The 24,814-nt window shown below is 37.6% G+C and overlaps 1 protein-coding gene across 2 annotated transcripts in view; it reads left to right on the top strand.

Moving 5' to 3' along the window:
- Positions 1-8,550: 8,550 nt before the first annotated feature.
- Positions 8,551-24,814, top strand: part of LOC139685704 (terminal uridylyltransferase 4-like) — a 49,337-nt gene continuing 33,073 nt past the window's right edge. The window contains exons 1-7 of one of the 2 annotated variants that reach the window (XM_071582718.1): positions 8,551-8,648; positions 9,762-10,477; positions 12,064-12,180; positions 14,434-14,611; positions 16,229-16,379; positions 16,497-16,683; positions 17,770-17,917. In XM_071582718.1, coding sequence (XP_071438819.1) covers positions 9,869-10,477; positions 12,064-12,180; positions 14,434-14,611; positions 16,229-16,379; positions 16,497-16,683; positions 17,770-17,917 — 1,390 coding nt within the window. In that variant the 5' untranslated portion in view covers positions 8,551-8,648; positions 9,762-9,868. Of the gene's footprint in view, positions 8,649-9,095; positions 9,209-9,761; positions 10,478-12,063; positions 12,181-14,433; positions 14,612-16,228; positions 16,380-16,496; positions 16,684-17,769; positions 17,918-24,814 lie in introns of those variants that run through there. The other variant, XM_071582719.1, reaches the window with a different exon arrangement.

Below are 24,814 nucleotides of genomic sequence, written 5' to 3' on the forward strand. Positions count from 1 at the left end.
AGGACTACAGGACAATTAGTTTGATGTCCCACGCAGCTTAAGTTGTTCTCAGGATCATAAGCAAAATGATAGAGAGTAGGGCAAATGATTACTTTGGGGATGATCAGTTTGGGATTAGGAAGGGGAGAGGTACGCGTGATGCCATTGCAGTAATGAGATTATTAATCGAGAGGAATATAGAATACAACCAGGAGGTATTTGCCTGTTCCGTAGATTTCGAAAAATCGTTTGATAGAGTGAATTGGGAAAAACTAATGAGTATATTGCAGAAAATAGGAATAAATTGGAGGGAAAGGAGGCTAATCCGCAACCTGTACATGTCTCAGACTGCTCAGGTGCGGGTGGGGAAGGGGGAGTCCGGATGGGCAGTGTTAGGAAGAAGTGTAAGGCTGGGTTGCCCATTATCACAGTTGCTGTTGCTGTTGCAGACATTGAAAAAGAATATGACGTAGAGGAAGATAGCTTAGGTCCAGGCATACTAGACGATGAGATAAAAAGGGCATTAAGAGATATGAAACTAAAAAAGGCCGTGGGGATGGATAACATTCCCGCGGAACTATTGAAATGTATAGGAAAATAAGGGGGAAGAGGCTATATGGGCTGATTCGTAGTATCTATGAGGAAGGAATCTGGCCGGAAGACTTTGTGAGATCAGTTTTAGTTCCTATTCCGAAAAAGGCAATGGCTACATCATATGAGGACTACAGGAAAATAGGGAAAGTAGTAGGGACGTAAGGAGAAGAGTTACGCTAGGTATAGAGGCTTTCGCAAGGATGAGGGAGTTGATGATTGGGACGTTGTGTAAGGATGTTAAGAAAATTACTTTCAAAACCTTGATATGGATCATAGTTATGTATAGCTCGGAAACATGGTTATTGAAACAGCATGAAAGGCGTACACCTTTTTGCAGGCTTTTGAAATGTGGGTTTGGAGAAGGATGGATAAGGTGTAGTGGACACAAAGGAAAGCAATCGAGGAAGTAATGGGTTGAGGAGGAGAGGAGATTATCGGGAGAAATAATAAGGAGTCAGGAAAAATTGATGAAAAGTATATCGATTGGCAATGGGAAGTTGAAGTCTGATGGGCGGGATAATGTTAGGCAAACGGAATGGAATATGAATGTTGGATGGGATGAAGGCAGGAAGGAACATACTAAGATGAAGAGGGGCTTGTTTTGGAGTTTGATGTTGGGTTGTGTTATATATATATATATATATATATATATATATATATATATATATATATATATATATATATATATATATATATATATATATATATATATTATTAGGTAATCTACCGGTTAAGGTAGGTTTTTGTATGGACACAGCTCCTAAATAAATATTTTGTGACTCTTAGCAAAACACAACATCCTACTCTACATCAGGTCCCTCTTCATCTCTGAATACCTTCTTCCTCCGTTCATCCCGTCCAACATCCCTATCCTGTTCCTTCTCTTTCCTCGTTTGCCGAACATACTCCCCTCTATCACAGTCTTCAACATCCCACTGCCGGTCACTACCCCCTTCATTCACTTTTCCTGCCTCCATAGGATTTCTCCCAACAAACCCCTGTCCTTGCCCACCATACCAAATGCTTCCTCATTTGTTTTTTTCTTGGTCCATTTCACCTTCTCCATTCTTCTCCACACCCACATTTCAAAAGCCTCCAATCTACGAGGGTCATCCGGAAAGTAGTACCCGTTCGTGAAATAAAGACACAAAAGTAAATATTAACAAACATAAAAAATTTTATTTGAAAGAGGATACTTTAAACTACTTCTCAACATAATCTCCAAGCAAATTAAGGCATTTGTCATAACGTGTGACAAGTTTCTGTATTCCTGCTGCATAGTCCTTCGCCGCCAGCTCATTGAGATACGCGAGGGACCCATCTTGCACAAATTTTTGCATAATGCAGATGGTGTTTAACAATTTCATGAACAATTGTTCGAGAAACATTGGGAAAATGCTCACAGATGTCATCAATTGTGACGCGCCGATCGTTCCTCACGAATTCGTCAACTGAGCTCACCAGTTGGTCTGTAATGACAGACGGTCTCCCCGAACGCTCATCGTCGTGTGTGTTCCCCCTCCCCATGTTGAAGTTGCGACACCACCGCCGAACAGACGACTCGTCCATTACATTGTCTCCATACACCTCCTTTAATTGGCGATGAATATCACATGGGCGAACGTTTCTTGCATTGAGGAATTTAATCACTGCCCTCACTTCACAACTGGCGGCGTTCTCAATTTTTTTAAACATTGTAAACAATCACAGAAACAACACAGGCAATGCTAGCGTCACGCAACTTGGCTCAGAGAAGGCAGACAAGCCACTGAAGCTATCTGACCTCGTCCAGCGGCTACTCGCGTCGTCAGCACTTCATGCGGCACGAACGGGTACTACTTTACGGATGACCCTCGTACGTCTATCCTCCTGCTTCAATGACCACGTTTCCGCGCCGTACATAGCTACTCTCCATATCAAATTTTTTAAGAGTCTTTTCTTAATATCCTTACTCAACGTCCCTGTCATCAACTCCCTCCTCCTTGTGAAAGCCTCTTTGCCTAGCGCAATTCTTCTCTTTACGTCCTTACTACTTAGACCGTGTTGGTCCATAACACTACCGTGATACGTGAACTGTTCTACCTGCTCTAGTTTTTGCCCTCCTCTATATATATATATATATATATATATATATATATATATATATGTATATATACACACATATATACATAATTATATGTATATATATATATATATACATATATACATATATATATATATATACACATATATACATATATATATGTATATATACACATATATATATATACATATATACATATATATATATATATACACATATACATATATATTTATATATATACACATATATACATATATATATATATACACATATACATATATATTTATATATATACACATATATACATATATATATTTATATATATACACACACACACACACACATATATATATACTACCTTGATCAAAAAGTTCCCGGAATAACCATCGTGTGGCGCTCCCATCGTTCCGATTTGAGTTCTGTTTTTTTTGTTAAATTGGTACATCTGTTGTTGATATTCCCTTTAAATCTTAGTGTCATAACTTGACATTTGCAAAAGTTACGGTCGGTTTTCGGTATGTCCATCAGTGCTTCCTGCGATTTTTCCATTACTTCCTCTCGGCTGCTAAAACGCGTTCCCCGCAATGGTTTTTTAACTCGATTGAACAGAAAGAAGTCACAGGGAGCCAAATCAGGTGAATTCGGTGGCTGTTGGATGGTATTTGTTGCATTTTTCGTCAAAAAATTACGAATAATGATAGCACTGTGCGACGGTGCGTTATCATGGTGCAAAATCCACGAGTTTTCTGCCCACATTTCTGGTCTCTTTCGGCGAATTGCTTCACGCAAACGTCTCATAACGCCCAAATAATACTCTTTGTTTACTGTCTGGCCTTCTGGCAAAAATTCATGATGCACTACACCGTTGTAATCCATGAAAACCGTCAGCATTGCCTTCTTTTTTGACTGAAAACGACGTGGTTTTTTTGGTCTCGGCTCATTTGGTGAACGCCATTCACTTGCCTGATGTCTGGATTGCGTGTCGTACTCATAAACCCACGTCTCGTCTCCAGTAATGATCCTTTTGATGAATGTGGGATCGGATTCAGCCTCGCAAATCATGTCTTTTGCGACGTCAACACGGTCTCTTTTTTGCATGAAATTGAGGTCTTTTGGCACCAACTTTGCTGCTACACGACGGAAACCCAAATCATTAACCACAATGTCTTGGGCGGATCCATAGACAATGTTCAAGTCCTCCGCTATTTCTCTGATGGTTATTGACCAACATTTCTTTTACTTTATCAATTTTTTCACCGACTTTCGATGTCGATGGTCTGCCACTGCGTTCATCATCTTCGATTGACTCACGACCACTTCTGAACCGCTCGTGCCACTGGTAAACGACCGTTTTTTTTAGAGAATCGTTGCCGAAACACTTGTCCAACATTTCCAACGTCCGTGCGCCACTAAATCCGTTTTTTACGCAAAATTTAATACAAGTTCGTTGTTGCAAATTTAAATCCATTTCTGCAATTGTAAAAAATCGCCAACACACACAGAGATAGATGTACTCTTGGCTACGTAACTTTTGCAAATGTCAAGTTATGACACTAAGATTTAAAGGGAATATCAACAACAGATGTACCAATTTAACAAAAAAAACAGAACTCAAATCGGAACGATGGGAGCGCCACACGGTGGTTATTCCGGGAACTTTTTGATCAAGGTAGTATATATATATAATATCTTCGAAATGGAACGCTCTTCGGCGACGCACAAATATATAAAAACACAGATGTAGATTTTTAGAATATAGAGACACAAAGAAAGGACACTCACAATTTGTTATTTGACGTTTCGACAGCACGGCTGTCGTCTTCAGAAATTCTGACAGTCTTTTTGAAGACGACAGCCTTTCTGAAGACGACAGCCGTGCTGTCGAAACGTCAAATAACAAATTGTGAGTGTCCTTTTTTTGTGTCTCTATATTCTAAAAATCTACATCTGTGTTTATATATATATATATATATATATATATATATATATATATATATATATACATACGAGGGTCATCCGGAAAGTAGTACCCGTTCGTGCCGCATGAAGTGCTGACGACGCGAGTAGCCGCTGGACGAGGTCAGATAGCTTCAGTGGCTTGTCTGCCTTCTCTGAGCCAAGTTGCGTGACGCTAGCATTGCCTGTGTTGTTTCTGTGATTGTTTACAATGTTTAAAAAAATTGAGAACGCCGCCAGTTGTGAAGTGAGGGCAGTGATTAAATTCCTCAATGCAAGAAACGTTCGCCCATGTGATATTCATCGCCAATTAAAGGAGGTGTATGGAGACAATGTAATGGACGAGTCGTCTGTTCGGCGGTGGTGTCGCAACTTCAACATGGGGAGGGGGAACACACACGACGATGAGCGTTCGGGGAGACCGTCTGTCATTACAGACCAACTGGTGAGCTCAGTTGACGAATTCGTGAGGAACGATCGGCGCGTCACAATTGATGACATCTGTGAGCATTTTCCCAATGTTTCTCGAACAATTGTTCATGAAATTGTTAAACACCATCTGCATTATGCAAAAATTTGTGCAAGATGGGTCCCTCGCGTATCTCAATGAGCTGGCGGCGAAGGACTATGCAGCAGGAATACAGAAACTTGTCACACGTTATGACAAATGCCTTAATTTGCTTGGAGATTATGTTGAGAAGTAGTTTAAAGTATCCTCTATCAAATAAAATTTTTTATGTTTGTTAATATTTACCTTTGTGTCTTTATTTCACGAACGGGTACTACTTTCCGGATGACCCTCGTATATATTCAGAACTAAATAGATTATATGCTCTTATGAGTGCTACCCTTTTAGGTACGTACATTTTTCTCATCTGTCATAAGTTAGCCTCTTATAACCAATTGTGAGCGTAAGGTAACATATCATATCGATATGTACGTATCCTCTTTTTACGTGTCTGTAGCTCCAAATGCAATTCTGATTTCAATAAAGTGTTATACTTATCATTATTACTCTCATTTTAAAATTTAATTTCCTATTACTCCACCTGGAGGATTTTATTTTGAAGGGCTCAGCGTATGGTGACTGGTGTCTCATCTGGTTTTAAAGGCATGTTAATACCTTTCTTCTTCCACTTATCAAGTTAGAAAAAATATATAATGAATGAATGTAATAAGTATGTACTTTTTATTTTGTGTAATATTGATTTTGTACACATTTTATCTCTATGCTTTTATTTTAATGGATTGCGAGTTCTAAGTCGCAGTGCGACATTACGTGAACGTAACACATATTTTCATGAAATGGTTATAGCATACCTGTTTGCATCAATTTGACTTGATCAATGACTCGCTCCGAAAATAGATCCACTAAAATTCAATGGTGAAACACCGAAGTATACTAAAAGTATAGACATTAGTGACTTTCAAGCGGAATATTCTCCGGTTAGTATTGACATTGGTGACGAGCAACCTGTCTTATTTACTAGGCGTCAGAAAAATATCAGTGAAGTTGAGAATGAAGGGGAATCGAGGTGTCCCACAAAATGTACGGGGTCCGTAAAGCAAGTATCGTGACTGGTTCGCTGTAGCCTCAACGGAGCGGTGGATGGAGGTCAGACCGGTCGGCTCGGTAGAGGGGTCCCCCACCACTCAGGCGGACTTAAGTTCAGTCGCCTCCGGGCATGCATTGAGACAGGAGTTGGATTTTTGTGACGCGTGATTGTCTGTGGTGTCGTCGCGCCAGCATGGAGCGCACCGTCGAGCAACGCTACGCTGTGAAGTTTTCCGTTGAACTCGGGAAATCCGAAGACTCTTGAACTCATTAAGCAGGCTCATGGGGATGATGCCTTAAGCCGCACAAGAGTTTTTGAGTGGCACAAAATGTTTAAGGAAGGCCGAGAGCTCGTCGAAGACGAGCACCGCGTCGGACGCCCGACGACCGCTCCAACCGATGCTCCAGTGGAAATACCAAAGTGAAAAACGTTTTGGACTCTTACAGGCGTTTAACCATCGCCCTTATGAGTGAGGAGACCGGCCTTTCAGTCGGAACCGCGCACAACATTGTAACATAGGATCTTTTGATGAGGAAAATGTGCGCGAAGCTGGTGCCGAAAGTCTTGAGCGAGGAACAAAAACTGTCGCGGGTTGAAATTTCGCAAAAAATTATGGACTGCGTCCAGGAAGATGAAGATTTTCTCGACAGCGTTATTACCTCAAAGGATAGCTCAAAAGGAGCTTAATGGATATCGGTTCGACTCCATCGAGGCGGTTCAAGCGGCAACGACAAAGGCTCATAACAGTATTCCGGGAACCGACTTCCAGCGAGCTTTTGACGAGTGGTAGACGCGCCGAACTAAGTGTATCGATAGAGGAGGAATGTATTTTGAAGATTATTAAGTAATTGTAATGATAACTGCAATTAATTTTGATTTTTGTAACCAGTACCGATACTTATTATACGGACCCTGCAACTGCAAATGTTGGTAATGAACATTTTTTGAAGTTATATATCTTGCCGTATGAATTGAGCGGACAAAAGTGCGAATTGAACATCCCGCCCTCTGGACGGCTGCTCACCAAGCCTCAGGAAGCGTCGGATTGCTCCGAAGGGAGAAGCAAGAATGGTGTGACCTTGAACGGAAGATTTACTTGACTTGGACTGTAATTGTAGTAATCTACAGAATTGATAAAAACATTAGAGAAAGCACTTGAAAGATAAGTTGGTACGCAATAACCTTGAAGGGTCAAGAGTTATTACGTACCAACTCAAGGTAAACACACAAACATTTGTTTACACCTCACTATATCCAAGAAATATCAAGTGGATTTTTAACACTTTAAAAAATATTTAAGCAACTTAAATTCTGATATTTTATTTAAAATATTTCATATGAGGTGTGGTCTGAATTAACATCGAGAAATCATGTTTAAATGCAATACGGGTGAATGCTAATATTTCATACAAAATATGATACGACAGAGATAAGTTCCCGTGAACACATGCGTAAAATAAACGGCGTATCAGAAATCCGGCAATCACCATCATTACTGTTATGTTATCACATATACTCTTGATATTTATCATTGCACAACATTTTATGGAGCTGCTAATGGTAGATATCACATTTGGGAACAACTCACGTCATTGATATTAAATGCTCCGAATCAATTATTTTCGAAATTCAAGTTTAATGCAATGCAAAACAAATACTTTTTCGGACGCATCAACATATATTTTGGAGTTGAAGATGCCTTTGAAACGTGTATAAAAAAGGTGCAAAAGGAAGTTTTTAAAATCGCGACTCCTAAATGCTATCGAAGTTGTCCGCCAAAATAGCTGTTAACGATCAAACGTATAGTAAAAAATCGGCGCCCAGCCAATTCGGCTGCAGATAGAGTAAACCTATCTAAATATAACGGCATGTTTCCATACTGATGCCGTCGGATCTGATGCATTGGGTTTGAATTAATTTTTTAGTGAATACTGAATGATATGATCGCAACTAATTCGGTGGAATCGATTATTTGCCATGGATTGCCATTCACCTCTACTACACAAAAGTGATCGAAAGCAGTAATGTAATGAAACAACTCTTTTTTATTTGAGCCCATATGATAGATGATGATGGGGAAATGTGACATTACAAATTACTGGTATCATTTTATAATGTAATTAAGAATATAAGCAGTCCATTAGGTATATATTTGCGAATAGTGAACTCTCACTCAGTCTATTGCTAAGATTGCGAGCTACCTGCCAGTGAGTAATAGCGGATTTATCTGAAATGTTGAACCGTTGATTCAGCTCGTTGTAATAAACTACATCTGTGGTCGTTCGACCGTGCGCGCCATCCATGGCTACGCTGAGCAACGCTGTCAAGTACGTCATCATCAGTTCTACAGTGAGTGTTCCCAACTCTAGGTGGCACAGGCTCCCCAGGTTCCCCGATTCATCATGCGGTTATAGTGAATGTGGTCTGTTTAGCATGGGTAGAGATGGACAAATGTTTACATTGTTTTGGGCTTGTAAAACGTAAGTGGCATTTGAATATGTTGAACATAATTTTTTCTTTTTGTTTTTTTGTAGAATGTTTCATTCTTAAAGTTAACTCTATTGAACTCTGTTATTAGAAGAGAGTTAATAACCGTTTTTAGTTTATGGGGATCTGTCCACGTGACGATATGATTTAAAATATTATTTTGAAGAAATTCAACTTACCTAACCCATTCAGGAATTATTGAGAAAGTGGTTTTGTTGATGAGTAAATGCGAATACGTTTTCGGGTGATTTTTGTTCGCGGTAGCAGCAGCTGATAAATAACTTCCGGTAGCGTAGAATCACTCGGTATTTACTTTGTATTACATGTTATATTTGAGAAGAATGCTGTTGTGTCGTGATATTTTGCAGTGTTAATGATCGTTTATTGATATTGTATTTTCTTCATTGTGGCTAATAGTTGAGTAGATGTACGTCATGGGATTCCTTAGAACCATCACACTCTCTTTAACAAGTGTCGTATACATTTGAAGTTCGCAGAATATTATTTTAGAGCAATTATTTCGGCACAATTAACCACATACCATTATGACAAGGTAAGGTGTTAAATAATGCAATGTATATGTATTGCACAGCTTGAGTTTGCAAATATTTTATGAGTTTTATGTACTCAAGGTTTTTTAGAAAGTTTACAAACGAATTCAGTTATTTAGTGGTATACACCTCTACATTTAATGATAACTATTTTGCCCAGGATTTGGACTGCTTATCATGGGATGTATATTTAGTAATATATGTATATAAACAAATGGTCCATTGAAAGTGTTTTCTTCTGCTTAACTATGAGAAGGTAATTAAAGAGTGTAAAGTGAAGTCCTTATTATTTTTGGGCCATTTGTTCTGTGCATTGCTTGGAAATTTTTGAATTGAAATAGTTGTTTCTTAGAGTAAATATGTGCTATCCAAATCGTCTTGCTTGTTTAACTGATTATTGTCAATATTCCCCATTTTATAATATTTGAATTTGTTGTCAATATCACCTTTGTCACCTCTTATTAGTTTCGCTCCGACACCACTGTATTAAAAATGTTAATATCTCTTGTTGAAAAATGTATAAACCATGTTTTAATACTTACGTTTATTTTTCAGTTCCGACGTAAGACGTTTGAAATGAGAAGCCCTCCGATATTGTTGCGTCGGATGTATGTGTATTTTGGGGTACTTGGCGTTGCTGATGGTTATTTGAATTGATTGAGATGGCTAGTGTTATCGATAAAGAAACAAGAGGAGGTGAAGCCAAGATAGCTCCCCTTCTGGAGAAGCTTCCCGAGAATCCTATTCCTGGTAAAAATACTAAATCCGCTGCCAATCGTGACAAAGTATATTTGAAGGCAGATACAAGGTACTTCAGGCAACGAAGAGGTAAATCGACGAAACTTGGGACTAGTAGAAAGGCGGAAGGAAATGGCCCAAATATCAGTAAAGCAGAGAACACCTTATCGCCACCAACTGATATCATTCACGTGGACAGTGGTGAGAATCAAGCAAATGTCACTCGAGCGAAGAAATTGCATAAAGTAAGCAAAGTGTCTACTCCTAAATCTCATGTTACACCGCTTAATGCAGGAGATAAACCCAGTATTGAGATGTCTTATGACAAGCCAATTAGTAACAATGTCAAAGTTCAACCTGTGCAATGTAGCCCAGGTGAGAAATCGTGTGACACTGACAAAAAAGTCGACCAAGAAAACGTTGTGAAGGAGCCGACAAATTGCCAATTGCACGATCCAAATGCTATATTTAATGAATTATGCTACGAAGACAAACTATTTCTCCAAAGCAACCACATAGAGGTCCTGAAAAAGGTGGGTTTTACATGTAATTCTTTTCTAGGTTATAATTTTATCGTTGGTATTATTTTATATCATTGCCATATTGCTAAAATATTAATAGTCATTGCTATTTGAAGTAGAGACGTCAGGTTTTCATAAGTTTGGCTAATTTTTTCCAATGTATATATATGCTGGAGTAATGGCAAGGGAAGCATGGGAACGACTGAAGAAGGAATGAACTTAAGCGAGGAATCGATAAAATTAGTTAGATTTGTGGAAATTGAAGGTTTAGTTAGCCTGTCAGCTGAGGGGTTACAATAATTGATGAGTGCATAAAAAATCGGTTTGATACTAGTAGGCATGAGATGAGAATCGATGTAAACACGACAAATATTATGACGCTTTCAAGAAGGAAGAAGGCTTAGTCAAATGTTAGCTTTGGAGGGAAAACACTATAGAATGGGTAGAACAGTTTCCCTGGTTTGGAAGTGTTTTGGGCCATAAAGGTCTTTGTGGTCGACAACAGGGGGTTTGCATTGGGCCAATAATCTTTTTCAATGAGGAATGATGGAATGACAGAAAGGTTGGGTGAGGATATTAAGAAAATACCTGAAAATAGTGATCTGGAGCATGGGCTTGTGCTGCAGAGAGACTTGGTCATTGAAGCGAGGTGGTGGGCATAGAATGTGGAGTGGGAATTGTGGAGAAGGATGAAAAAGTAAAACGGATAGAAATGAAAGCAAGTGAAGTACCAGGCATGGTAGGGGAGGGGAGAGCATTTTTGGGAGCAATCCAACTGAGGCAGGAAAAAAAATGGAGATCATTTTGATTGATGATTTAATGTTGAAGGCTGTGCTAGAGGGAAGGTATGTCGGATGGAATGGAGGAAGATTGCATGCAAAATTGAAGGTTAAGGTGCAGTAGTTAGGGGTGTCAGGTTTTTATGCTTGATGAATCTGAACATTGTAGCAATAGGGAGTCGGTGTCCATCCAAAAATTGATTGAGGGGAAGTATGATATATGTGGAATTGAAGGTTAATTTTAGTGTAGGTTGTACCCATTTATGTGAAGCAAAGAAATGTAGGAATGTTAAGTTTGTGTCCATCCAGGACCAACCTAAACTCTATGACTACCAAATAAGAATTCCGATGCATGTTTTCAACGGTCATCACTAGCATGAAAACTTTCTGTGTGGTGATATAGATTTTTTGGTGATTGCTAAATTAAAGTCATTGATTCACCGGAGTTCTAATGTCAGTCTCATTAAAAACAAATTTGGGTCATGTAATAGTCTACACTAGTCTTTCTTAATAAAGTGTTAGTTTTAAAATTTTTCAGATTAAAGATACATTTTTTAAAGAATAAAACTTAACATCCTCATTTCTCAATGGTAAAATTAGTATTGCCTCTGGAAGTGCTGAGTGACGATTAATAATAAAAATTTGAACAATGGGAAATTTAATGTTAAAATTTCTTATTAATGGAGTGTTTTTCTTTTTTAGAAAATGTGTTGGAGGGAAAGGTTTGAATAATAAAGGATAGTATTGCTTTGAAATGTTAGGTTAATTCACTGAGATAGTTTGCTTGAATTAATTTATTTTGTGATTTTTGCATTTCAGAAATCTGACAAATACCCGTTGGCTGTTTTTCATTGTACTTTATGCAGGTTTTATAGCAGCACCATTGCTATTTGTAGAGCGCATGCAAAGAATAACAACCATGCCTCAGATTTAAAGGTAAAGTTTTACTAGTTTTATAATTTGTATTACAATGTAGATGTAGTGAGGCAAATCGAGAAAGAATGGAAAATTTTTATAAAATTTGTGTATGAAAATGTTTCTTGTTATGAAGCATTAATTTGTAAAATTTCTTAAGCAATTTTTTGACAAGGTTCTCAATCTTGTGCAAAGGCATTTTTGTGCTAGTAACTTCTATTTGTAATGTTAGTGCAATGAGTCCAGTCCTTATGTTGAGCAATATGTATGATGGACCAAAAACATCATACATTTAATGTTGCTGCTATTAGGATATAAAATTTGTGTACGTATAGAATATATATTCCATGTTTGAAGGTTCTAAGCTTTCATGTTACTTTATGTTTGTGATGTTAAGAGGTTACCCATACTGCTATGCATGTTGAGAAAATATTAGGAAAATTTTGTGTGTAATCTGTGGCTGACTTCTAATTTATGGTCCTTTCCTCATGCATCATCATGTTTAATCACAAAATAGATGTATGAGCAAAGAGAAAGTGATCTAAGCAGAAGGGGTGAGCTGAGACTGTCCCATCTACACATTACATGAAATTCAAAATGTGTTTATAGAGCTTAGTCTCTCATTTATTCTCTCAATATCCCTCATGCTCCCAACTTACTAGTGCGTTGACTCCACATTCATACTGAGCCTTCTTGTGTATTTCTATATCTCTCCATGCCGCAAAGTTTCCGGAAGCATCTCAAGCCCCCTATATTTATGGTAAAGATTAGCTAATCCTTGCATGCCTGCTTTTCTGAGGAGAGTTACCTGGAGTATGTACACTTTTATATACTGTTATTTTGCTGCAATAGAAAAAGTGATTGCTTTATATGCTCCAAGTAACTGCTTATACCTATGACGTATGTCCCTTTTCTAAGTAAGATATCCATTAAACCAAAAATAAAATGACTCCTTTGTGAGAAATAGTATGAATGCATTTCTCAAATGAGTTTTTGAAGCAAGTTTGTATCCCAAGGTTCAAGAATCTCTGTTTTACACCTTAATATACAGCATAAAAGTTCATGAGTACTGAATTGACATAGTTTTTCTTTTTGGTTTACCAATATTTGGTAGCAGTTTCATGGATTACTGTGACTTAAGCATTTTTGACTCAATTTATCCATATTTCTACTATCTTATCACTGTTTCATGATTACAAAAGCATCATATCTCATAGGTAAAAAATGTTCACATTGTGAAGTATAAATCTCATTGAATAGAAGGAAAGCTTTTTGAGTGATTTAATCTACCAAAATGTTAGCAATTTCAGGTGCTCACTAGTATACTAAGGTATATTAGAGAAATATTCCTTATTCAGTTTTTCTCAATGCAACATAGTGAGGACCACAAAATGGTCATTTTAGAGAAACGAGGGCTTTATAAAACTCATCAAATTATAATGAATTGAACAATGGTATGACCTTTAAAGTAAATTTGCATTTAGCATTAAATAACCATTTACATTATTCTAAATTGTTCTTCAGCTGCAAATACTTTATACTTTTCTTCTTGCCATTTAAATACTGAAATTTCTTCTCTCTTAACCTTGATGGCAGTTCTCATGATGTCCTTTCTAATCTGCCCATTTTGATATAAAATATGTTTAATGTACGTATCTCTATCACCGGCCATTTATTGCCATTGCTGTCATTTTAAACAAGTACCATCTTGCAATCATTGATTTTTCCCCAAAGATAATCCTCAGGCACCAATCAGAATTTAGTGTAACTAATGCAAGTTGACCTGCATTGAACAAAAAAGTGACCTCATAGTTGACCACAGGCCACTAAATTTTTCTATCGAGTACATAGCTTTTTTTAAATGTAGGAACGGTAGACTAGCTGCCAAAATAAATTGTTTGAAATAGTGTCTATCATTACGATTGAGCTGTTTAAATAATACATTATGTAGACTGAAGCTCTTTGAAATGAAATTAGTAACTATGTGAATCCACAAACATTTGCTTGTGTGGAATTACAAAGTTACTTTTTTCATTTCAATATATTGTGTAAATTCATTAAAATAATGTCGTAGGCAACTAACTTAGACTGAAGTTTAGTATTCTGATCATTATTGCAAGTGTGTTCAGTCCATGTTCCCATTACTTCAGATTTTGGTGTCAGCATATTTTTTTTGAGTCGGGCAAATTCTTTTGTTTAATGAATGCCTACCTGAATGCACTAATTCTTTATGGCTTTCAATTTAATGGAATTCAAATGACTTATATTTTGCAGGAAAAGAGGCTTCTTGAGACAGTAAGGCTTATTCCTCCAGCAACTCCCGAACATATTCATGCATTAGACCAAATGGTGATTGAGAATGTGGCCAAGTTAGCTATGGGAGAGTCAGAGCGAGAAATATGCCTTCAAGTTGTTCAGAAAGTTTCAACATTCGTTGCTGAAAAGTTCCCTGGTTAGTTATTTAGTGTTAATTCCAGCTGTTAGTATTAATCTCTATCATGAGTGAATAGTGAATGATAGAATTAATTTTACTTTTAGTTATATAATTTTCATTGTCTAAAGTTGATATATTTTATATTATATGAAAGTAGAAAACATTACAAAATTCATTACAAACATAATTTATACTTTTATAAATTGAAGGAGTACTTCGGGAATCCTTTGTTTTCCAAATAGTGGCATGGTTAGGTTATTGTTGTGAATTTAGTTAAGCTAAAAGCCATTTGATTTAAATAATTTTTTTGTTAAGAAATGACATGATTGTTTATTATTAAAATTAATTAAAATTGAGCCATTAAAAGTTGTTTTGATAGGTTTGAGCAAGCCAAGCAAAGCTCTCCTTTTTGTCCTATAATGTTGATCTTGCTCAGTGGTACTTAATGTATTATTTATAGATATAGGTACATTTTATATTTGGTTGCATAGTTTAAAGGTGGATGTAAATATAATCTCAAAATAGTTCAGGATCCTGCAATGGGAATTGGAACATTTGTAATAATGTAAAATCAAGGGTTAATTGAATATAATCTGAATATATCAGTGAATTACATGGTACTTAAAATGACATTTGATGCATATCACTCATTTAATATTGTAATTTGTCAACATACGAGGGTCATCCGGAAAGTAGTACCCGTTCGTGAAATAAAGACACAAAAGTAAATATTAACAAACATAAAAAATTTTATTTGAAAGAGGATACTTTAAACTACTTCTCAACATAATCTCCAAGCAAATTAAGGCATTTGTCATAACGTGTGACAAGTTTCTGTATTCCTGCTGCATAGTCCTTCGCCGCCAGCTCATTGAGATACGCGAGGGACCCATCTTGCACAAATTTTTGCATAATGCAGATGGTGTTTAACAATTTCATGAACAATTGTTCGAGAAACATTGGGAAAATGCTCACAGATGTCATCAATTGTGACGCGCCGATCGTTCCTCACGAATTCGTCAACTGAGCTCACCAGTTGGTCTGTAATGACAGACGGTCTCCCCGAACGCTCATCGTCGTGTGTGTTCCCCCTCCCCATGTTGAAGTTGCGACACCACCGCTGAACAGACGACTCGTCCATTACATTGTCTCCATACACCTCCTTTAATTGGCGATGAATATCACATGGGCGAACGTTTCTTGCATTGAGGAATTTAATCACTGCCCTCACTTCACAACTGGCGGCGTTCTCAATTTTTTTAAACATTGTAAACAATCACAGAAACAACACAGGCAATGCTAGCGTCACGCAACTTGGCTCAGAGAAGGCAGACAAGCCACTGAAGCTATCTGACCTCGTCCAGCGGCTACTCGCGTCGTCAGCACTTCATGCGGCACGAACGGGTACTACTTTCCGGATGACCCTCGTGGTTAAATTAAGGTGGCTGTCCCTGCTGCTTTATAATTTAAAACTGAAGTTAGAATTTATTGACTCTGGCAAAGGTGTAAATTGGGTTCCTGAATCCATAAGGCACCTAATATATGAAACAATTCTTATGCTAATACCGATATTGTTTAATTCTGACCTCTTCCTTAAAATGAAGGTTAATGAGGAAATTGTGGCTTCATTCACAGGCTGCTCCCTGACGCTGTATGGATCAGTTGCAACACGTCTTGCACTTAAAGAATCCAACATAGATTTGAATCTTAATTCGCCATCCACTGTCAATGGCCCAACAACATTAGCAGCTATTGCAAATGCTATGTCTTTAAATCCAAATTTCAGGTATGATACGCCAAATTCTGTAATTTTCTCACCTCTAATTCTGAAAGAATGTACGTAAATAATCTCTTTTCTTGAGGAACTGAAAGATTATTTTCATGTTTTTATATTTTTGGACAGGGATGTAGAGAAAGATTTTGACGAAGGAAGACCATCAATTCACTTTATCGACCAAAATAAAAATGTTAAATGCTGTATTTGCTTATCAAAAGAAGAAACATTAAAAACAACAGAAATCATTGCGAAATACCAGACTATTGATCCAAGGTTTCAACAGTTGGCCATCATATTTCACAAGTGGGCCAAGGTAAGGTAGTTGCTAGGTACATTAGGCTTTATAAAGTTTCATAATTGAATGTTTACTTATTCTGTGCACTGGAATACAAGCTGGATATCAGGTTGCCATCAAAGTCACTTCGTTGGATGGTGATCCTTAGAATGGTTAACCCCTGTTTGGTGTATCCATTGTCCTTAACTAAAAATAAACTTATCTCGAGCTGAGCCGAGTATGGGTTTTTATTTTAACCCATTATTTAAGAAGACTTCGTATAGGAAATCTTAAATCAGTATTTTATTTTATATGACTGACTAAAGAAAACCTTTTAGGGAAACTGAGCATAGTTTCATATATCCTATATTCTGATTTGGCTATTTATACATCACAACATACGCAGGTAACTTACATACCCTTTCAAATGGGACAGTTGGGTGGTAAGTTGTGAATATCAAATGCAATAACCACTAATACCAAAGTGTGTGAGAAAATAATTTCCCTGTGTTATAGGCAACACAAGGTCACGTGTTTTCCTAAATTATCATGTGCACTCTATTTGATAAAGGTTCATATCCGTTAAGGCTTACCAGGTAGAATGGTCAGAAGCTGGGGAACAATCAAACTCTGTTGGAGTATAGTGCATACCTTGAATCATGGCAAAATTACATTCTACTGGCAAATAAATGACCATAAAGCAAATCTACAGTTTTTGTTTGGCAAGTGGATTTTCATTTGTCAGATAATTATTTCCTTTTCATCTCAGATAATTGAGAGTCTGCTGTACCTATGTCTTAAGTGTGTTGAAACATTTAATCTGTTATGCAGATCTGTGGTCCATAGTTGTTTTATGTTTTGTGAGAACCTGTGTGACTTCAAAATTTATTTTTATTCAACCTTACTTCATTGTGGAATTTAATCATTCTGGTAGCAATATTTTGAGAAATGTTAAAGGAGGATGAAAAGACATCTTAGAAAAATATCTTAGGAGCCAGAATGGAATTTTTCAAATTTTCATGGTCCGTTTGAAGACCTTGTTAATTTTGGGATACTGACACATATTTAGACACCAATAAAATGTTTAAAGCCATATTTTTAATATATGCTTTGCTTTTATTTCAGTTATGCAAAATAGACGACTATAAGAATGGGATGTGGCCGCCTCACACTTTCCCTCTGCTCTTGATTTACTATTTACAGCAGTGTGAACCACCAGTTTTGCCTGTTTTACATGAACTCAAAGGTGATCCTGAGGATGATAACTATTTAGGTAACTATGTATTTTATTGTTATCTCTCTCTCCTCAGCAGTGGTGTAGATCTAATGAGCCTCTGTCTTGGTCCCTAGGGGAAGCATTGAATTGTTTGTACAAAAATAAAGTTCAGAAATTATGGAATTTCAGCAGCAATTGCAAGATTTGTGTCTGTGTTGAATGAATCATTTTCCATTTTCAAATGCTGTAGTGTCATTCCATTCATAGTAGTATTTAGGGGAGGCGACTGACAGCTAAGGTCATTTGAGCCATTTGGGATGGACAGGAAAGGATGAAGGGTGGAGAGAAACCCAGCGTTGGCATTATCCTACTCTTAACGAAAGGTGCCAAGGGGTCCACAGCTTAATGTCCCATCTGACGGATGGCGTACTCACTCAAAGTGCCCTCTGCAAAGGGCCTCAAGTAGGAATCGGGCCTTTGAAAAATATCTGTCACGGCTAGGATTTGAACCCGGGCCCTCTGGGTGGGAGACAAATACGTTAGCCACCACTCCATCCTGATCCTCCCATTCCAATCATTTGTGATGAATTCTAGCTATTATTTTTTTTGTTATTCGATAATTTCTTCACATATAAGTGTTTCTGCAGGTAAAATGTGGTACTATAGTATTACAGTTTTATGCACATGCATTGTTGGTTACGAGAAATTTGGGAATGCCATCTGCTGATCCCAGTGGTTAACAGACTAGGCTTGCTGAGGCCACTGGCACCCATAGGGTGGTATTTAATACCTTGTTAATATCAAGTAAGTACCTAAAATAATTGTACTGATTATATTAATAAGCCTATTCTAATAAAAATACTAAAATTCGTATGCAATTAATGGCAGAAAATGTTTTTTAATGGTTGTCCTTAGAATTGTCATTATAATTGACTGCATATTTTGCAAATACATAACTTTATGGATTTCAATGTAGTCTGAAATATCTGTGAAGCCATATCTTGGACAAAATTGAGGATGAAAAAGTAATTTACTTCAGTTGTACCGGATAACGAGCAGCTTTCATGATACCAGAAAAATTTTATGCTGCAAAAAGGGAACTGCTATGTCACTATGCAGCTGTGGGCTGGGTAACATTTAAGCTGCCAAAACTTATTTTAATTTTGTAGGGCTCCAGTACAGCCAATGTTTTTGTCTTTGTATTCCTACCACATTTGTGCAGAGATATCAATTTCCATACAATTATTTTTTGATAATGTGCCCTTAATGAGTGAATTATACAAATATCTAATGGTTGGAGCTCACTAGTACAATTTGCAGGATAAAGTTGTAACTGTACATTTCTGAAGTGTATATTTGGTGAATTAGCAGGACACTTATCATTAGACAGTGGAATTTTACTGTTCTGAGACTGCATTTTAACAAACAGTGTGAAGGTCACCCTTAAATATGTCATTTGACATGACATATTTAAGGGTGACATATGTAAGGGTTTGACATTCATGTTTTGATCATGAGGTCATTCATGTTTTGGAATTTGCTGTTTATCTAATGGGTAATGTTTTTACATATTTAACCAAGGGTGCTCTTAGGACTCTTTTATTTACCAACCACTAATGGCTGAAGCTTCTTACTTCCATTTACATTTATGATTAATAGGAGAGTACATATTTGTTTTTTCAGCACCTCACCATGACATTGTTCCCCTCTGAGGCACTGTTTTTTTTTTGCTGATAGCTCATTAAATTAACCATATATCATTGATATGGAAAGTATTTTATTCTGTACGAGGTCTGTTCTAAAAGTATCGAGACTCCTTATGTTTTTTTTCAAAAATTATTTATTTATTCATGGATATCTATTTTGTCACCTTCAAAGTAATTCCCATTAGACATTATACACTTGTGCGAATGTTTTTTCCAATCCTTGAAGCACTTCAACAAAGCATTTTTTGTGATCTTGTTCAGCTCCTCCTTCGATGCAGTCTTTATTTTGTCAATCGTAGCGTAGGGTTGTCCTTTCATGGCCTCTTCAGTTGCGGGAAGAAGGAAAAGTGACTGGGGGCCAGATCTGAGGAATATGGTGGCTGCGGCATCATTAGTGTGTTATTTTTGGCCAAAAATTCATGCACAAGTAACGATGTGTGAGCAGGGACGTTGTCATCGTGCAAAAGCCAATTTTTGTTCTTCCACAAATCCAGGCATTTGTGGCGGATTGCTTGGCGCAAATGCGCATAACTTGCTAATAATATTCCTTATTTACCGTTCTACCCAGTGGCAAGAACTCATGATGAACCATGCTCCTGCAGTCGAAGAAAACTGTAAGCAAAACTTTCACATTCGACTAAACTAAGCATGCTTTTTTCGGTCTTGGCTCACGCTGCAGCTTCCATTTGGATGAGCTTGAGCTTTAATGTCATAACCATAAACCCATGATTCGTCTCCAGTTATGACCCCCTGGAGCAAATTTGGGTCGTCGCGGACAGAGTCAAACCCCTCATTAGGAATGTTGATGCCTTGCTGTTTTTGGTCAAAATTGAGCAATTTTGGTACGAATTTTGTGGAAACCCACATTATGCCCAAATTGTTGGTAAAAACCGAATGGCGCGAGCCAATCGATATATTTAGGTCCTCAGCAACTTCTCTAACGGTGATTCAAGGATTGGCCAATATTGTTTTCTTCACTTCATCAATGTTTTCGTCTGTTGTTGACGTGCTCGGGTGTCGGGCACGCTCTTCATTGTTCACATCTTCTCGGCCCTCTTAGATAATTTAGTACCACCGATAAACATTGCTTTGGTCCAAGGTAGCTTCTCCATATGCCACAGTCAACATTCGTAATGCGCCCACAAACACTTAATTTCGTTTTTCTCGCAAAATTTGATACAGATTCTTTGATCCATTTTCCGGAACAGACAAAAATCAAAGACAAGCCAAAACACGTCCAAGCAAAATAGCTGTCAACAATTAACTGAGCATTCAAAATGGCTGAACTTTTCGGCATAAGTGAGAGACATAAGTACCAACATAACGCCACAAAAAATATTTAAAATCAATTGTAAGTAACCTGTGAAAATTCAAAATTTGCAATACTTTTTGAACCGACTCGTATACCTTTTAAGAGGTTAAATTCAATTCTGAGACCTTCCATGGACTTGCAATCTCGACATCAACACATCTAAGTTCATCACGCACAGCCTTATGTACAAGATTCTGCCTACTTTTAAACCTAATAAGCCATTGGGTGCGGTGAAATCTTTGATTCCCAATCTTGTGGGAATGTGCCGTGCTTTTTCTCTTATGATGATACTATTTGCAGGGATATGTGGTGGTCTCTCTCTTAAAAACCACTCTTTTAGTTATTCTTCATACTTGGCCATCGAGAAAGACGGGACTAAGCTATCCTCATCTATCGTTATACTCTTTCTGTGTGTAACCTTTCTGGCCCAATCAGTACTCCATACAGTTTTGTGTATTCTTTCCATGTCTCTTGGATCTTTTTTGGTTCAACTAATATTTTTCCTAATATATTATTGATTATTAGCTGTGATTTTCCTTTTTTACTTCTTGACAGTGCAATCTTCTTCCTGTATAATGTTCCATTTTCACCCTTTCTCTGTATTCTATCCATATCCTAGTACTCTGTCTTCCAACCATGCACCTTCTGTGGTATTTGTTTGGTAACTCAGTTCATCATTGGACTCTTTATACTTCATTCTGCCTCGCTCTACTTACATTTTCCATTTCCTTCTCTTATCAATCATTCTTATCATCTAATCCGTAACCCATGGTGTCCTTGTCTTTTTCCTTTTAACAGTTCCTGTATTTTCGTTTGTGACCCTCGATAGTCCTTCTTTTATAAATTCCTATTTTTTGTTTAAATACTACCTTGATCAAAAATTTCCCGGAATTTATTCAGAAAATTAAAAATACAAGTTTATTCATCTAAATCTATATTGTCCCCTTCAAAGTAATCCCCATCGACTGCAACACACTTATGCCAGCGCTTGATCCAATCCTCGAAACATTTTTTATATTCGGTTTTCGGTATGTCCATCAGTGCTTCCTGCGATTTTTCCATTACTTCCTCTCGGCTGCTAAAACGCGTTCTCCGTAATGGTTTTTTAACTCGATTGAACAGAAAGAAGTCACAGGGAGCCAAATCAGGTGAATTCGGTGGCTGTTGGATGGTATTTGTTGCATTTTTCGTCAAAAAATTACGAATAATGATAGCACTGTGCGACGGTGCGTTATCATGGTGCAAAATCCACGAGTTTTCTGCCCACATTTCTGGTCTCTTTCGGCGAATTGCTTCACGCAAACGTCTCATAACGCCCAAATAATAGTCTTTGTTTACTGTCTGGCCTTCTGGCAAAAATTCATGATGCACTACACCGTTGTAATCCATGAAAACCGTCAGCATTGCCTTCTTTTTTGACTGAAAACGACGTGGTTTTTTTGGTCTCGGCTCATTTGGTGAACGCCATTCACTTGCCTGATGTCTGGATTGCGTGTCGTACTCATAAACCCACGTCTCATCTCCAGTAATGATCCTTTTGATGAATGTGGGATCGGATTCAGCCTCGCAAATCATGTCTTTTGCGACGTCAACACGGTCTCTTTTTTGCATGAAATTGAGGTCTTCTGGCACCAACTTTGCTGCTACACGACGGAAACCCAAATCATTAACCACAATGTCTTGGGCGGATCCATAGGCAATGTTCAAGTCCTCCGCTATTTCTCTGATGGTTAATTTGCGGTTATTGACCAACATTTCTTTTACTTTATCGATTTTTTCACCGACTTTCGATGTCGATGGTCTGCCACTGCGTTCATCATCTTCGATTGACTCACGACCACTTCTGAACCGCTCGTGCCACTGGTAAACGACAGTTTTTTTTAGAGAATCGTTGCCGAAACACTTTTCCAACATTTCCAACGTCCGTGCGCCACTAAATCCGTTTTTTACGCAAAATTTAATACAAGTTCGTTGTTGCAAATTTAAATCCATTTCTGCAATTGTAAAAAATCGCCAACACACACAGAGATAGATGTACTCTTGGCTACGTAACTTTTGCAAATGTCAAGTTATGACACTAAGATTTAAAGGGAGTATCAACAACAGATGTACCAATTTAACAAAAAAAACAGAACTCAAATCGGAACGATGGGAGCGCCACACGGTGGTTATTCCGGGACCTTTTTGATCAAGGTAGTAAATTAAATCCCTTTCCTCATTCATTATTTTCTTTACAGCCTGCTGATACTACTTGCTTGTCAGTCCAGTTATTGTTTCTAAATTCCATTTCTTTAACTGCCTTCCCTGTTTAATCTTTATGAATCAAACGCTACAATTCAAAATTTATAAATGGTGAATTAAGTCCACATCAGCTCCTGGGAAAAATGCAAATTGATCACACTTCCTAAATCAATGCCTAACCATAACATAGCCTAACTGATACCTTTCTCAGTGACTTAGCATTTTTCATGTAAATCTATGCCTTGTTTGGTGTCTTAACCAAATGTTGGTGATCAGTAACCCTTCTCCTGCCGAACTCAAATGCTTTCTCTCAGGTTCAAATCCTAGAGGTGGCAGATGTTTTTCATTGATATCCCAATCCCTACTTAAGGTGATTTTTAGAGCACTTTAAGTGAGTATGCCATCTGGCCGTTAGGATGTTAGGCTGTTATCCCCTTGGGGCTTTTCAGTAAGGGTATGGAAATGCTGATGCAGGGTCTCTCCCCAACTTCCCTCCTCTCTTATCCACCCCTAATGGCTTAAATGACCTCAGCTGTTGGTTGCCTCCCCTAAATCTACTACTATTACTATTTTCCTGCCTTCGATATCATCCATCCGCACATTCCAAATCCCTATTCTGACTAATTCAGTACTCTTCTATGCTGCTACTGTCACTGTTGCTTTTCAAAAACTTTGTGAGATATTGGCTATGGAAGTCTTACCTCCCCTGCTGCTGGGCATGACAAATGACTGATTGGTCTGAGTCCGATAGTTACCTGGACTCATTTTCGTTATAGTGCTTATCTTAACAGTCTTGGGATGAAAAATTGAGGTGGTTTCTCATTTACTTCCTCAATAATGTTTTTAATGGGACACCAATCAATGGCCGTCCCACTGAGTTTCGGACACCTTTGCATCCCCTTTGCACTACCTTTCATCTGACTTCTCTTCTTTTCACCTATCTGGCATGTGTGACCCTACCAGTGGCAAATATCTTTGGTCCCGTCAGCACATGTTAAGGTGTCATCAGAATGCCTTTATCATTAATTATTTCAATTTAAATTTGCTGTAAATGATTTAACAATCTATTTTTGCGGAGAAGGTTTTATGGATAGAATTGTTAAGCTAGTCTGATATATGTTTGGAAACTATGAATAATTTATCATCATAGAAAAGAATCCTAATTTTATGTTATTGTATTTTAGGCAACAGTAGTATTGATGTTGAAATCCTAACATAATGAGTATGGAATAAAATTAGAATCTTAATATAATCTGTAACATTCATGGTGTAGCCTATTTCTCTATGATTTACATGCAGAGTAAATTGAGAATAGAGGGGCGTAAGTGTTGCACCCAAAATCACCTGATATCATAACTGATTCAGTTGCTGCTTGAAAATAAAAAATTGGTAGATTGTTCCAATTGGCCAAGCTCTTACATTTGTGTTTGTCTTAGTATACCTATTTGTAATTGTTGGGTGTAAGTGCTTTGTGTAACTTGTTTCACATGGGACTTAACAATTTCAGTCAGATCGTGACACTGAATGGAACTGATGGCTCTTAACTGAATAATAGTTCTGAGCATCCACAAAATCTACCATAATTGATTGACTTTCTCAGCAGAGGTCAGTAGGATGATAAGCAGCTGGATAACCTGGTTATTGCCCATCTCAATATCAGCAGGATTACCAGCATGGTTAAGCCTCTAATTAAGG

This window comes from Hetaerina americana, unplaced genomic scaffold (genome assembly GCF_022747635.1).
Source record: "Hetaerina americana unplaced genomic scaffold, ioHetAmer1.1.p SCAF_12, whole genome shotgun sequence".
Lineage (NCBI taxonomy): Eukaryota > Metazoa > Arthropoda > Insecta > Odonata > Calopterygidae > Hetaerina > Hetaerina americana.